Below are 17,006 nucleotides of genomic sequence, written 5' to 3' on the forward strand. Positions count from 1 at the left end.
GTTGCTCCAGTTTAAACGACCTAAAGAGAGTGCTTTATTACAAGGATCGACTCCACAACAATCTTCACCTAACGGCAATGTTGTGGTACTATTTGAAACAGTTTTATAGCAGCTTAAACAAGATGTACACATTACTGTGGCACAAAACGAAGTAACAGGAAAGCCTTCTTTTAAAAACACCCAAAACTTGGCGTGTAAGTGCTCATAGAAGTCAAAGACAAAATCCGACGATGACCACCATTTTTATTGCTTCAAATTGATTACCAACCTTAGAAACGTTTTGCATTTAAAGAGTTGCGGATTTGAAATTATCCGGATACTGGTCATTTCATGTAACTTTCAGAACGGGCTGACAAAATCGAATAAAATGTAAAACGCACGTATGCATGGGGCTTTTGTTCATTAAAGCCTAATGTGGGAGATATATCATGCGTATCTTGATCAGAGACGGATGAAAATCGTACCTAAAGGGAGAGTGCAGCAGTATTTGTTTAATTTTTAACTTGTTGATTCAATCCGTGGCCATTGAGAAGCGAGCGTTTTCAGATGTAACTGTTCACTTGTCTTTTTCAGCCCCTCCAACTTGAAAATATTAGGAGGACAAAATAATCTACCACATAAATGGTGTACGAAATGTTAGCAGATTCAAACATTACTGCGATAAAAGAGCCAGTTTGAAGCATCCCTTCGTCTCAGAGTACATTTCGATTCATTCCCAAGGGTAATCTAAACCACACCCGATTTGATTCGGGTAAATATACGGCATACAAAGCAATTTGAAGTCAACTAGAAGCAGATTTTAAAACAAGTTTTTATTTCTGCAGCGATTTACTATTAGTTGGAATATTAAACAACAAATAGTTAAGTTTCTCGAAAGCTTACCAGAGTAATTTTAGTGTGAGAAGTAAACTGCATTTATGAAGTTCGCTGACATTTTGTATCGTTGGGTGTGCCAAACCAAAGACCATATTACAGCCCACCTTACAGCCGGTCTTTGAGACTTGGAGAAGCATTTTTTCTAGCCCAAAATACGCGTCAATACGATCTGCTTATAAAGAAGAGAACAAGAAATGCTGTTTTCAAAATCTACTGCGCAGTCTTTTCTTCCGTGCCATTGGCTGCTGACTCGCACTGAAGCAAGCGGACAATCGAAGGATCACTCTTGGCACCTTCCATGAATTCTTCCAAGGACAACTTTCCATCTTTGTTCTTATCCAACTGTGATAGGAACGTCTCCACCTTCTTCTCTGGCGTTTCCTCGCCTTCGCCGTCACCTCGCATCTGGAAGATTGCTCTTACAATTTCCAGCATCTCTTCCTTGGTGATGGACCCGTTTCCATCCTGATCGTAAATGCTGAAAGCCCATTTGAGTTTCTCTTCGGGTTCCCCTCGAGTTGTGACCGACAAGGCACAAATAAACTCGCGGAAATCTATAATGCCGTCACCGCTTTTGTCAAACGTGCGAAATACGTGCTCTGAAAAAGCGGACGCGTCGCCGTCTGGATAGAAATTGCGATAGATTTTCTTAAAGTCGTCAACCTTTAGCTTTCCATTGGGGCAGTCTGCGCGAAAACCTTTAAACCATTCTTGAAGTTCCTTCTCGTTGAAATCCGTTTGTTGTTTTAGGTCGGACAGTTGCTTGGGCTTCAGTTTGCTGTTCTCTTTTCCCATTTTCTTCTTCAGCTGGCACAGCAGTTACAAACGAACGACGGTCTGTTTGAACCAACGATGTGCACAGCAATTATGAATATTGACGAGGAAGCTCTCGGCCAATAACAGCAGACGCTTGCAAGGAATGGACCAATAGGAAAAAAGCGTGCGACAAAGTCCCAATTGGCTTCGTTCTTTCTTCCGATTGGTTGAGAAGAAGTCGCGATATTTTGAGACCAATAAACAAGTAGCGTAAACGCACAGACGCACAACGAAAGCAATTGCGACGCTTTATCGACACTCGGCTAATAGGCGCTAAGAAAGCCTGTGTTGCTTAATGTTTAACATGCAAGGTTTATGCTCCTGAATAATACGTGCTTTGCACGATACCTTATCGCCATTTATTAATGACACAAACAATAGCGCCTTTTTCCCGTCATCCAGCATTTGAACATTTCGCCACTACAAATAATGTTTCTTGACTGATTTTGATCGGAAATTACGTATAGAATTTTTGTTCTATTACTAGCCCGACTTAAACGTTTTACAATAATCTAGGTTATGGAAACGAAGGAAATGTATGACCGTGTAATTAGAAATATTCTTTTGTGTGAAAACCGTGCAGTTCTTTCCTTTTGTCTGTAACACATAACATGTCCACATTATTACGTGCCTTCAGAACACTAAAAGAAGGGCAGCGGGTATCAAGTTATCGACTGTGCATTTTACAGCTTGGACCATAAAAAATAATAGTGACAATTTTTAATTTGCTCACATTCCCTTGCGCACAAAAAATATCCAATCAAACGCCAACAAAAGCCATCGGCTTCTGATTGGATAGTCTTCATTCATGAAAGAACGTGAATTACGTAAAAAGTGGTCACGTCGAAAATCTATCTTTGTCCTGAAACCCCATGGGTTCGCTTGCTGTGCAGGCTAATCGATTAGAAAAGGATAGGCATATTGTAATGAGGAAAGATTGCAAATAAAGATTTCCCTATTATTTAGGTCGGAACGTGATTTAAGGTTAGCAGTTGCTAAGAAAGCGATAGATCAAACATGAAAACAATGGGATATTGCTTTTATATAGGGGAAAGAACGACACTATGTAGGCAATAAAATATGGGTTCAACAAGAAGTACGACTCTACTCAATTACTCTTCGAGATTCAAATGAAAACCACATCCACGGTAGAGGCTTAAAAAAAATCAATTTCACCCATCGCGTACTTACCGCCTCTGTCAACTGGTCTGGTTTGTATCTCCCTGCGCCAAGAAAGGTAGAACCACCAGTAGCCCTGGAGACAATGGTAAGTTTAGCAGCTTAAAGGAAAACGAACTTAACGTGAAATGAAACTTGTTTATGCTTAAACACGAAGACGCGGAGTAAAATGCGCAGTAACTAAGCCCCAAGCGGATCACTTGTCATTGACCCTTTGACGAATAAAGAGCTCTGCGCGCAATAAAACAGCCATTAAAGGCAATCTGTCCGTAATATTTTACAAGACGTTATTCGTTCTTCTTGCTTCTTAAAATTCTCAGTCTTTTTCCGTCATAGAAAGATCTATTCCAGTTTTGCTATGACAGTTGGTCGCCATCTTGGGTTATTAATCACGCCTGGCAGAATTTTAACAGAACTCACGGAGCAACCACTGATCCCAAAAAAGACTGGATCGAACGTGAAGCACAACAAAATGGGGCAGGCCATTTTGTTGAGACCAAATCTTGATCTTAGCGTAAGAGTTCGGACATCGTTGTGGCAATGTTGTAAAACCTACTTTAAAAGTTCTCCTGCGACATAATATCGAAGGAAGCTCTCTTTTTACCCCTATCTCACTGTCTATACGAAGCTCTAGCGCCAAAGTGGTCCCAAAAAGACGGTGCCGCAAGCTTCAGTTTTGGCAACGTGAAAACAATTCTTGGTTTTTACGTGAGGTCAGAAAAAAACTAAAATTAAAATTTAATTTAGAGTTTTTACCTTCAGCGGGTAAAAGACATTTAAAGATATATCTGCTGGCCTGTTTTCAGCTCGGTAGCATGCTTTGTTTGGAAAATAATGCGTGACATCTGAACATGTAACGTACACGAAAATATCGATTCTCCTTGTGTTTTCGAGTTTTGAATAACCAACGTGTTAAGAGAAATGTCTATGCGGATATTTTCAAGTTTAGCAGAAAGAAAAAATGTTTTGAGAAAGCCAAAGTAAACTCCAGATGTTTCCACTGGTTTCCGGCCGCCATGTTGCAATGTTGGTCTCCCTCACATGGAGTCTGCAAACTTTGCAGAATAACTCGAGTTTGGAATATCGCAAAGCCCTAAAACTTTGACACGCGCTGTTTATTTATTACTCTTCTTCGATATCTCAATTTCTTGACTTAATTTATTGAATGGTAAACAATTTTATTCTTTCTTTCCGTGATACTTGCGAGACGTGAAAACCAAAAATAAGTTGATCGATGTTGGCCTTCTTGTCACGTTATGGTCCAAAAGTTCGAAAAACGGGAAAATTCTCAACTCTTTTGGTCCAGGACTTTGGATAGTTTTTTTCCCAATGGCCGGGCAACCAATTCTATCCCAGACAAAAGACAAAGACAAAAAGACAAAACTATTTTCAAAGCAAAATTAGGGTTATTGGCGATAAAACTAAGGCGTCATCTTCGGATCTCTGTAAATACAAAGACAATGTTTTAATGCTTGAACAAGGTGAAGATCATTATCTACAGTAGAGCAATTGCTTCGCAACTTACAACGCCACTGTAGCCCGTTTACTGTCTCCAGCTCGCCACAATATGTCACTTAAAGCAGACGCTAAAGCCTTGGTTCTATCACGTGATGACGGATGAAGTTTCCTTTACAAAAAAACAGAATGGTGATGTGATCGTGTTACCTTTACTAACACACTGAATTTTCGGGCAATAGGAACTTAAATATTGAGGGCCCTAACCCAATTATTGCTCAACAACATGCGGCCATTGTTGTGATGTAATAAGTCATCGTTGCAACTTATATACGGGGAAGCCCTGTATAAACACCCTTTATTTTCTCTTTAGTTGCTCATGTGTGATTTTTTAAGGAAGCTCTGAATCCGCTCCACAGATTTGTTTTTTAAACTTTGGAGAAAGTTTCATTTCAAACTTTCCAGCAATAAAAAATAGGGATCAAAGAGTTCGTTTTTTAGATATGAGCAACTAATGACAAAATATAGGGTGTTATTGCTGGGCCTTCCGGTTGCTAAGGTAACTTATTCATGACGTCACAATAATGACCGCATCTTGTTTGGAAATAATCGGTGTTTCATATGGTACCATAACATTGCTGTCACGTGGTACAGTGTCGTACCGTCAATCGCTAAAGGGAGTGTCTCTTCAAAGTGTTGAAACTGGTTTGAGCCACCTTGAGTTGTCCCATAAACTGAGACGATCTTTGCTCAGAAAAATAGTTTAAACACCTGTAGAGCATCACCTGACTCATCAGTGTATTCCAAGAATAAATCGTAAATACTTTTTTGCAACAGCATTTCGACGTAGGAGGCAGTGTGGCCCAGTGGTTAGGGCGCTTGCCTTGAGATCCGGGGATCCCGGGTTCAAGACCCGCTCTGACCACTCGTTTGAATTTGTTCCTGGTAGTGAAGGGGTAGTTTCTAAAGAAACTGTGATGCTGCGTCGGTGGGGAAGTAGTATACAAATATTTGGTTTTTATCAACGGAGTTGATAATGTAAATTGGCCACCGTAAGGAGATTCTAAAAGCTGACGTTTCGAGCGTTAGCTCTTCGTCAGAGCGAATCCATTTTTTTTTTTTTTTTTTTTAAAAAGCTTGGCATCGTCGTCTTGGGACTCCTGTTAGAAATCTGTGGATTAAAAAATACTAGAACACAAGGTTAGTGGTCGCAGCGGTTGAATAACAAATGAATGAAGGGGTAGTTTCTAAAGAAACTGTGATGCTGCGTCGGATTCGCTCTGACGAAGGGCTAACGCTCGAAACGTCAGCTTTTAGAATCTCTGTACGGTGGCCAATTTACATTATCAACTCCGTTGATAAAAACCAAATTTTTGTTCCTGGTAGTCCCTGGTTCAACTTCCCAGCTGCATTTGTAAATAGCCAACTGATTTGCCTCCGGCCAGTTGGAATTTTTAACAGTTGTTGTTATTGTTCTGTTCTGTTGTTTCGTTGTGTTTCATTGGCCCTGAAAGCCCCTATGGGGAGCGGTCAATTAAGTATGTATTGTATTTTATCATATGGCTTGTGTTTGTAGCCGATATAACGCGCGCTCTGATTGGCTAATTGTGACTGAATTGTAGGGCATTATTCTCCCGTAATGCCCACGGGCCGATTACGGGCTTGCAAAAACAAAGCAAAAGGTAATTAAAAAGCCATATAACAAACTACCTACTAACCGAGCTAGCTCGAGCCGTACTGGGGAATATTGGCCCTCGGTCGTTTTTGTACGGACCTCGCTGCGCTAGGTCCGTACTGACACGACCTCGGGCCAATATTCCCCAGTACGGCCCTCGCGCTCGGTTAGTAAGAAGTTAGTATTGTACTTCCATTCGCAATAAAGGTGAAATACTGTGAAACATCGCTACCCGCTTTTCTGTATAATAAATATTAATATCTCTATTAATGTATGCAAGAACGGATAAGTACTGTATAGTAATTATAAACCTTCCCTTATTGAATACCCTATTTCACCTTTTCCTTTTTTACTGTTTTATAGTTAGAAAATATCTTTTGCATTATAGAATATGGATTGGGCATAAACTGATCGACATACTTTTTGATATCTCCTTTCTTCAATCCAAACAACAAATGTTTTAATACGAATCCTTGGACAGCAGCCAGCACCCCACAAGGTCCGCCCTGAACACAGAGATCATCAATGATTAAACGTTAGCATTCTGAAAGAATCTAAGGGGTCAAAACACGACAGACTTAATGACGTCGACAACGATGGTTACCATGATCATGATGACGACGACGGTGATGACGACGATGATGACGATGATGACGATGATGATGACGATGATGACGACGATGATGACGATAATGACAACGATGATGACGGTGATGACGATGATGATGACGATGATGATGACGACGACGATGACGACGTTGATAACGACGACTGTAATTTGCTTGTCAAGATTAATGTCTATAAATTTTGGGTGAAAAACAGACGCTGACTAACGAAAAATTGCTAAAAGGAAGGCTCGTCTTGGAAGGAAGACAATAAACCAAGTCACCGAATCACAACAAAAGGAAAAACAAAACACTTACCTTCAGCTGCACAATTCCGTAATCCAACCCATACAAGTCGCAAAACGAAAAGCTCTGATTTCTCCATTCAGGCGTAAAACTTGCCTTGGCATTGCCGAATATCAAGGTTTTCAATCCCTACAGGTGAATACAAATTGTTTTCTTGAGGCAGAGCAATTTGCAATGAGGTGTCTTTGTACTTAACTATAATCTTGCACAAAACTGTTGAGACAATGACGCAAATTCACCTTCATTTTCACCCACCCCTACCCATGGAAGAATTCCCCTCCCCCCTCAGTTAATGTTGCTGAGTATTGTCATTTGTTAACAGTATATTTGCGACCAAGATAAATTAACATTGATTTTTGGGGGAGGGGAAAGGGCGGCTTTTAAGTTGAAAACATTTGAATATTTTTTTTCCGAAATTGTAGATTCAGATTTGAACAGGGTGTAACCGCAGCTCCTCTCCAGGGCGCGTAGCTCTGGTCAATATGACCCATTCTGTGAATATAAGTAGACAAGCCTTCTTGCGCGTTCAGACTGTCAACAAACTTGCTAGCATCGGTATGTATCTTGTACTCTCCATAAAGCAATTCGGCACTGGTGCGTACGCTTGTTTTACCTCTGTTTCTTCGTCAGTCTAGCGTGACGCGCGAGGAATGGTCGCGCAAAATGTGGGAGAGCTCCACGCGGGCGCTTCTCGCGCGTCAATTTTCTTTTTACGCGTTACACTCGAGGGACTGAGGAAAAAGACGTACACAGGTACATGAGTGACACCTACCATTGCCGTTTCTAATGAAATCGGTTTACTTTCAACATCAACTGGTGCAATCTTCCTCGGACCTAAAGCAAATACAAATCTCAGTGTTATGTATACCTTCATTGTAACGAAATCACTTTATTTGCGTGTTGGACGAAGAAGTAAAAGTCAGGTCCAATGTGAGGGGAATGCCAGGAGCCCCTTTCTGTTTTCAAACAAAAAGTCGCCGTATTTTCGATAAAAAAAGTTAAGGTGGCTCAAACCAGTTTCAGCACTTGAAAGAACCGTTCTTATTAGAAGGATTGACACTACAACAATTTATTACTTAACAGCAATATTATGGCATCATATCAAACACCAATTTTTGCTGAAAAAGATTCGGTCATTTTTGTGACATAAAAGTTACCGTGGCAACAGGAAAGTCCTGCAAAAACACCCCATATTTTGGCTTTAGCTGCTCTTATCTCAAGAACGAACTGGGTGACCCCCATTTTTTATTTCTGAAATGTGATCAGCATGCCAGAATGAAACTTTCTGCAAAGTTTAAAAAAGTCTGTGGAGCGGATTCAGAGCCACCTTAAATAATTGAAAATTTAAGGTAGTCCTGAATCCGCTCCACATATTTTCTTTTAACTTTGCAGAGAGTTTCATCTTGGTCTGTTAATCACTTTTGAGCAATAAAAAATTGGGGTCACTTAGTTCGTTTTTCAGATATGAGCAACTAAAGCCAAAATATAGGGTGTTTTTGCAAGGCTTTCCTGTTGCCATGGTAACTTGTTACGCCACAAAAATGACTGTATCTTGTTCAGCAATAGTTGATGTTTCACATGGTACCATAACATTGCTATTACGTAATAAAGTGTTGTGGTGTCAATCCTTCTAATAACAAGGTGTCTTGAAAGCGTTGAAACTGGTTTGAGCTACCTTAATTAAGTGGTGCCGCCCACGCAAAAGAAACAACTCTCAAGAACCACTAGAGACAAGTCTTTAACTAGACACGTAAAAACGTTTAAAAAAAAACCGTGAAAATTCATTCCGTTTATCAAAACACCTACCCTCCAAATTTTTCATATCCTTTTATTTCAAGAAAATCGCGACTTTGACAGTAATGAAAACGCACTGATTTATATTGCCGTGATCGTTCTCCGGTCATGTGACTGTCACATTGAGACAATATGTGAAATATCCATCTGAACTGTGGATTGCATATTACGATGACTTACCTAATGATAGTTGTGCAAGTTCTTGATCAAAATCATCATCAATATCTTCAAACAAGAGATCACCATTTTTACCCTAAAAGAGAGAGGGAAGGATTGAACTCAGAAAAATATTGATGCAGGGAAAAAGATACAGGCAATATGAGAGCATAACAACCACTGCTTAGTTCTTTTAAAGCACTTTGCGAGGAAAATGATTCCTTATACACTACCCGTATTATACTTTCTCTGTATTTCTCTGTATCTTTTCAGCGCTTGGCGCGGACTACGAATACTTTTTCCGAGTAAAGATTGGTTCGTGGCATTGCCTTCATCTATTCCGATTTGGCCAAAACAGGTTTGTAGTTCAATACCCGTATGTAAACCAGTCTTACGGCAGTCAAATGAAGTATTAAACTTTAAGCCTTAATTTTGCGTCAATCAAAATTTGGTTCATTTTTATCCCTGCGCAAGACAGGTTACTTATAAAACGGCCAATTGCTGAAAGGCAAAAGCAAAGTTGTGCCCAGGTCGTTGAAAAGGTTCCAACATCGTGCCAACAAAAGAGCCAACACTTCAATTGCCGCGAAACCAGACTCTCTTCAGGTTTACGATAAAGACCATATTAAAGTCCACCTAAACTCAAATATTTGTCGTCTACAATATTAATCTCCCCACCAAAAGCAAACATATTTTATCATTCTTACCTCAAAATTTCGCTTGTTATCTGCTGGGCATGCGGAATTTCACGACGCGCAAAGTTATCAAAACTAGCAGTAATTTGGACCCACGACCGTGATGTGAGAGGTATGGGTCTATTCTCAATTTTACGTCACAAACTCCTTTGCAATGCAATATGTTTCTGAAAACAGGAAAGACGCTTTACTCTCACGGTGCCTCTCTCCACCCAGGTGTATAAATGGGTACCGGCGTAATGCTGGGGGTAACCCTGCGATGGACTAGCATCCCATCCAGGGGGGAGCATAAATACTCCTAGTCGCTTCATGCTACGGAAACCGGAGTTAAGCGCCGGCCTTAATGGGCCTTCTGAAAACAGGAATGCAGGAATGCAGGAATGCCTTCAGGCTCGTAACAGAGACTTTACCTTTACCTTGTGATGTTAAATCGAGAATAGACCCATGCCTCTCCCATCAAGGTTGTTGGTCCAAATTACTGCCCGGTTCTGCCAAGTTAACATGGTTTGCGCAGAACAGAAAAAGCGAAATTCTGGGTAACAATGGTGAAACGTGTTTACTTTGGATGGGGAGATTTATATAATGAACGAAAAATATTTAAGTTTCGGTGTACTTTAAATTTCACTGCCCGATGTGAGTTTGGCCTGTCAGCCTACGTGTAGTCGAACCCAATCCCCGTGGAAAAACGAGCCCGTTCTTCCTCAGGGGCTTGGTCAGATATACGTAGGCTCAGGAGCCGCGGAGTACGTTTGAAAGTTTGGGGGTGGGGGGTGGGGGGGGGCTAGGTCTTGGTAGGTGTAGTGTAAATTATTAAGTCTTTGATCAAGCCAAAAAAACACTGTAGAAAAAGTAGGAGAGTGGGGGGGGGGGGGGGGGGCTATAGCACCCCCAGCACCTCCCACTCCGCAGCCCCTGACGGGCTGCTATTCTGTGTTCAAAAATCGTTAAAAGGAACAAGATGTTGGATCGATGAAAGTTTAAATTAGCTCAAATTTGATTGAACACTCTTTCGACAACGGTGAACTACCTGTTTAAAAACGCTCCGAACATTTGGTTCAACACAGCGTCAAATGCATGCTGAAGCAAATGTTGAAAATTTGTAAAGATGACTTTTCCAAACGGTTAAGAACGACGTCATTAGTTAGAAGTACATTTTATTTGCAGTAGGCTGTTTATTTATAAATCCTTTAGTTACCTTTTGCGACCTAGAATTGGTAGCGTGTTGGTTCCTGCAAGAAGAGAAAAAGAGCAGGTCTCTACAGCGCCTTCCAAAAACATTCGAACTTTCATACACAGGGTGTCGTTTATCACTGGTGTTAATCACTTTAGTGGACCAATGAGGCACATCCAGTAATTTCGATCAACTTTAACGCCGGGAATGTTTGACAGGGGTAAGCAAATAAGTAAGTGAGTGAGTAAGTAAGTAATATTTTATTATCTATACAAGTAAACACCTAAGAGTTAACAAAAACTCGTACAAACGTGCACGTGTAGGAAAACTATCATGTAACTATTTAAGAACTAACATCTATTACAACAAATATCATTGTATAAAAATCTATCATTTAGAAAAGAGCTAAAATTTGACAAGATTGTTCAGAAAAACGTCACAAACTATGATGGCAAAGAATAAAATAGACTCTATTTCATTCTTTGCTATCATAGTTTGTGACGTTTTTCTGAATAATCTTGTCAAATTTTTGGGATTAGAAATAGGAATAATGATAAAAATGACCTAATTCACTACTTTCCCATTCCCATAATGCAACGGTTTTTTTTTTTTTTTTTTTTTTTTGTGTGGGGGGGGGGGGTTTGGGGCTTGTCCTTTGCATAAAAACAATCCAAGTCATTTACCCTTGGGACTATATCATGCTTCAGTGAACTGGATATCAATTGTTTTAATGCAAATAGCCCCCAACATGAACTGTATCATGGGATTTGTGCAAAAAGGCATTACAAAAACTAGTTTAAAGATTCTAAATTGAACTTAGGAAGAGCCATTTTAAACACGTTAACATTATCGGAGTTTCTACTGTATAGCGGTAGCTTATTCTACAAATTACTATTAGTCTACTGATAAATGAAATGGATCCATGCATCCACTCAGTGGTTATGAGCCGCTGTAACAGGTTACTTCCCTTAACCCTTAGATTATAACCAACATCCCTTAAATTCAGAAAATCTGCAATGTACTTTGGACCTATTGAATTAAGACATTTGTAAATCAGCACCAGAGCTCTAAAGGTTAGATTCTGACGTTTAGAGTTTGCAAGCTAAAGAAAGTTGCAATGCCGGACAAGTCACACTTTGGATATCTGGATTGGTTTGAATAACATTGGTCACAAATCAACATGTAACCTGCGAACGCAGACGTACTTCCGGCGGTCGTTTCTCTCCCCTGAAAAAGCGAAGTTTAACGAAGTTTTGTGGTGCAGGCGACAGGATCGGTGAATGGCTAAAAACCTCCAAAGCAATGGGGCTTATTATGGAGCTTTCAACGCCACACGTGGCGATTTTACTGGGTGGTTTTACTTTAAGAGTTAGAGTAGACCGCCAAACACTCGAGCGAGCGTCACCAAAACTCAAGACTTTTCTTCGCTTCCGGTGCGCTGCTTTGATCTTTAGCCAACCTCTTAACACGAAGTGAAATGTCACCATCAAACTCTCCTTTAATTTCTTCCTCAATCTCGACCACTTTACGTACGGCATTCTTGTATCGTGTCAGTCGATTGTAACATTTCATGCGTCAGATAGCCAACTTCTCGTGTTCCACATGTATCGACAAATCGACCTTCGTTGCTCGAAGTATCAAAGACGAGATATCCAAAGCACTCTTTCCAGATATATTTATCTTCTCCTTTGTAACTGAGAAATTTGTCCGACAAAGAACACAACATTCGCCACTCCAGGGAATCTTCTTTGGAGTTTCGTTCACAGTTGCCATTTCGAAGGCCACAGCTAATGATCTCGCCGGTAAACAGGCTCGCCCAAAGGGAGCGCTGAGACCACTCCAGTGTCTTTTCTCTCATGCAATATGATTGGCCCAAAAGAAAACAAAAGTAGTTACGTCACAGAAATCGTTTTGCAGCTCGGTTTCGCAGACGCTACTTTTCGGGGGAGAGAAACGACTAGGCTAATCAACATGCAGCAGAAAAACTAAAAGCGAGAAGTGGATTCTCGTCTGTTAAATACGCTTTGGAACTGATAAGCGCCAGCAAGCGCTCCGTTCTCTATCAAACATGAGCTTCCATAGAATATCACTTGTCAATTACTATAGCGACTTTCTGTACCTGGTGGGTTTAATAAAAGGAAAACTGGATCGCAAACTAGTTGCTTCAGTTTTTAATGTATTCGTCCCTGAGTCAGAGCGGATCAGATCGCTTGCTAATTCTCATTTCACTACCTAAGGAGATTCAGGGACGAGAATCCACTGTTCCCAGGGTATAGAAACAATGGTCCCAAACCCTAACTACATCATAGCTGCATCCTGTACAGACGGTTACACATAGCTATGTGGTATCTGTGTAGATGACAGAAGCTTACCTTGTGGAATTCATGGGAGATCTGTTTGTTCTTGAATTTATGGGTGAACCATCTGCTCTAATAACACAACCAAGTGGATCAGCCTGTGTTTATAGCACGAACATTTTCTTTTAAATGGGATATGCCACGTTATTTTAGTAGTTTAGGGTGTTTAGGGAAAATCCTTAGTTAATCACTAGTTTAAAACTCGAAAACGTTAATGTGGAATTCCTTTACTGATAAAATTATCGTTACACCACAAACAAAGTGCTTCTGAGCAAAAACGGCCTTTATACAGGCGATTTGCCATAAACTTGAAAATCGTCGGGTCACCGACTATTTTCAAGATTACCCAAATGCAATCCGTTTCAATCTTGTTCACTTGTGTCCATCCATGCTTCTTTTTTCTTTTGCTGTATTTCTTTTGTGTTGTTCAACAATTTAACGCGATTATTGCAATGTTTCACTCTACTTTTTGGGCATTTTGGGTGTCATGAAATCGCATAATTTTGAGTGACATAGCCCTTTACGGTAAATGAGATTTTCGAGCGGACGTTTCGAGAGTTAGCCATTCGTTAGCTCGTAAATTTACCTTCCTTCTCAACTCGTTTACAAAACCAAATTTTCGTGTTCGCGTAGGAATTTGCAGATTAATTCTCATTCGTTGCCCCTAAATGTTCTGCGCGGAAGCTAGAAAACGCGCCAATCTCGACCCCAGAGCCCTTCCCTTGACTGACCTAGCGAGAGAAGAGCTCTGGGGAACCCCGAAACAAAGTGTCTTCTCATTGGTTTTCGTGAAGAACAATCAAAAGCGTCTCTAATTGGTGCATTCATGTTAGGGCGAGGAGTGAGCAGGCGCCGTAAGGTTCCAATAACCAGTTTTTGGCTATAAGAGCCCTACGGCGCATTTTCTCCTAGATAGAGTTTCCCAGAGCCTTATCGATCCAAGGTTCTGGTGACGAGAATGGAAAACGCGCATTCTATAGAAGACATGCGCAGTAGTCAAAGAATTCAGAGACTCGGAGACTCGTGGAAGCTAGGCTGGCTTTTCTGGCTTGACTTTAATTGCAGCAATGCACCATTTCGACAAATCCAGTCCTAGCAGTGTAGCAGAACACTAATTGAACACGTAGCTTCCTTTCGCTCGGTAGAGCATCCGAACTTGTGATCACAAGATCGTAGGTTCCACTCTTGAAGCACTTGGATTCTTTCCCAGGATCCCCGAGTCCCCGAATAAACATCGGAAATAAACCTGGGGCACCCAACGTCAATTTTCGGAAAATATCTGTTCGGAAGACGATTTGAGATCTAGAATTTTCGGAACAATTGTTGTAAAATTTCTTGCTTGCCTACCTGTCCTAGGATTTTCGAACAACTAAAAAATGGTATAATTGCCCATTTTGAACGGATTTATACCCTAAAAAGGTCACCTAGAATTTTCGGGAGCCTTTTTTCTGGCTGAAATTTTCGAAAAGGAAAGTTTTGATCCCTATAATTTTCGGATCACTAGACTTTCAGCTAGGAAATCCAAACAGATAAAAAATTTTTAGGGGATTAAAATATGCCAATATCTACCGTTTAAATACCAAAATACGCTTAACAATGCTATGTTTAAGTGGTTTTGAACTATATTCTCGTTGGGTGCCCCTGATAAAATACATGTTTTCATTTTAAGTGTAGTTTAAAGAGTAACAGACTTACTGGTGATGCCGATGTTGACCCATCTCATCCAATGGGAAATCGTTTACACTGGGACGTTTATCCACCTTTTGAAAATAGAAATGGAAATGTTTTCACTAATAGAAACAGTGGTCAAGTCTTAATTAGGAAAAGTGAGACGTTAAAATTCTCCCACTGAATTCCGTCAGAGAAATTCCTGGAGAGAAAAACGCGACGCAGAGAAGAGTTGGCGCAGTAGTAGACTACATTCATTCCACTGATCAGTCTCGGGTTCGATTTCCGGATTGAACAACATGGGCGTTGAGGGTGTTGGTTCTTCGCTCTCCTCTGCGATTATTTTCCACGTACCCTTCAATAAGCACTCAATGACTGGCCCCACGGGAAACAGTGAGTTTTGTGCCGAGGGGAAACAAAATTCACTGTTTCCCGTGGGGCCAGTCACTAAGTGTTTTGTTACACTTCCCAACTCAAAATAGAACGATACGCGGATTTTTACACGGAATTTGCCGCTGTTTCAAAGGTGCATGACCTGATCACGTGCGAGTCGAAAGTTCAAGTCGTTGTTTCCCTAGGAAGTTAACGAGTTTTGTCTGCCTTAGGGAGTTAGTGAGGTTGATCCCTGACACGTGACACGTTCTCCTCTCATCGGAAAACGGATTGGAGTTGGGAGGTATAACAATAGTACTTGAACGCCTCTTTCCGAACACGTGGTTTACGATCGATTTCTAGAGACACAGAGGGCAATAATAATGAAATGTACAAATGTTGTGTGCAGACTATCTATCTACATACTTTTTACTAAACAGGGCCATGGCATAGTTGAATTAATTAGGCGAAGGAAACATTCTGAGCACCAAAGGTGCGAGCTTCTACATGTATTTTCTTCTCTTCTTCTGTTTTTTGGTTATAGACTTTACTGTACGTATAATTTCCTGCCTTCCAAGAGTAGATTTCAGCGATTTCTAAGTGACTGAAATTATTGATCAGAAGCGTTTAATAGCGTATTTGGTTAAATAATTATTATTGTTTAACTTCTCTTTATCGAAGAGCTCTGTAAAGAAGCAAATAAATTCTTCAGTCTGTCAGCTCAACATCGTTACCAAGAATGACGAGACCAGTGAAAAGTGAGTATGGCTGATGACCAGAGGTGTCTTTCAAATATATTGGGGAGTCTGTCCCCTTCCCTCCCCTCCCCTCCCCTCCCCTCCCCCTCCCACCCAAACTCCCCCCCCCCTTTGCTATGGCCCTGCTATGTCACAACTTAGAAGCTTTCCTTACATTATTATCCAGTCTCTCCTGTTTTTTAGACTGTTTATGATCTTCTTCTTTGCTCTGTCCTTCCTCGTCACCAAATAAACTTCCAACGTGTTTGCTGGTCAAACTATTGCTCAGCCTTCCTGTGCTGTGCCGAGTCCTCTGATCTCTTTTGACAGCCAGACCAGAGCTGACAACAGGCCCGCCCATACTGCTATTAAGTCTTTTCTTGCTCTTTGCTTTTGCAGCCTGATCACTAAATAACAAAGATGTGCCTCCATCCGATTGTACAATACTTCCCACGTCTGACGAGTCCAGAAATCCCTTATTAGTTTCCTCTCTCTGTTTATGATCCGGCAATCTTGAGTCTCTACTAGAAAGTTTAGTGCTTGTTTTAGAAGGAGAGACACTGTTTGCAGGCTTCTCTGGCCTTTTTAAGAGTTGGTCAGGGTCTCTTCCGTCATCTTGTTTGTCTGAGTGAGTATCAAGTTCATTGTTTGATGGTTGTGCAGTTGTCTTTATTCTGCTCTCCTTTCTGCTGTCTCTGAAATGAACATAAAAATGTAAAAAAGACTGGGAGCAGAGTGGTGCAGTAGTGAGAGCACACGCCTCCCACCAATGTGGCCCGGGTTCGCTTTCCAGACTCTATGCCATATGTGGGTTGAGTTTGTTTTTTCTTTACTCTGCTTTGAGAGGTTTTTCTCTGGGTTCTCTGGTTTTCCCCTGTCCTCAAAACAAACCTATGATTTTGATTTGATTTGATAGCAATTGGTCCCTCAATGCTAAATACACTTGACATTTCAATAATGCTGTTGTGGTGAGAGCAAATTATCCTATTTTGAGTAGAGGCGATTGGAGCTATCTCCAATCTGGACCCAAGTGATCCCCATCCCTAACCAGGATGTGGGGGGGGGGGGGGGGGAAGATACAACATACAGTAGTGACAATTTCAACTTGCCATGTTGTCATAATTAACATGTCATGACAACACAT

General features: G+C 40.9%; 1 protein-coding gene across 1 annotated transcript in view; it reads right to left on the reverse strand.

Annotated features, from left to right (window-relative positions):
- The window catches only part of LOC138004038 (probable ubiquitin carboxyl-terminal hydrolase MINDY-4), a 31,358-nt gene that overhangs the window by 11,465 nt on the left and 2,887 nt on the right, over positions 1-17,006 (reverse strand). The window contains exons 5-14 of the mRNA XM_068850428.1: positions 16,038-16,557; positions 14,781-14,845; positions 13,101-13,157; positions 10,753-10,786; positions 8,887-8,959; positions 7,685-7,746; positions 6,925-7,041; positions 6,422-6,507; positions 4,397-4,498; positions 2,884-2,947 (exon numbers count right to left, since the gene is read on the reverse strand). Of these exons, the coding sequence (XP_068706529.1) occupies positions 2,884-2,947; positions 4,397-4,498; positions 6,422-6,507; positions 6,925-7,041; positions 7,685-7,746; positions 8,887-8,959; positions 10,753-10,786; positions 13,101-13,157; positions 14,781-14,845; positions 16,038-16,557 (1,180 nt within the window). The remainder of the gene's footprint in view (positions 1-2,883; positions 2,948-4,396; positions 4,499-6,421; positions 6,508-6,924; positions 7,042-7,684; positions 7,747-8,886; positions 8,960-10,752; positions 10,787-13,100; positions 13,158-14,780; positions 14,846-16,037; positions 16,558-17,006) is intronic.

This window comes from Montipora foliosa, chromosome 5, assembly GCF_036669935.1.
Source record: "Montipora foliosa isolate CH-2021 chromosome 5, ASM3666993v2, whole genome shotgun sequence".
Taxonomy (NCBI): Eukaryota; Metazoa; Cnidaria; class Anthozoa; order Scleractinia; family Acroporidae; genus Montipora; species Montipora foliosa.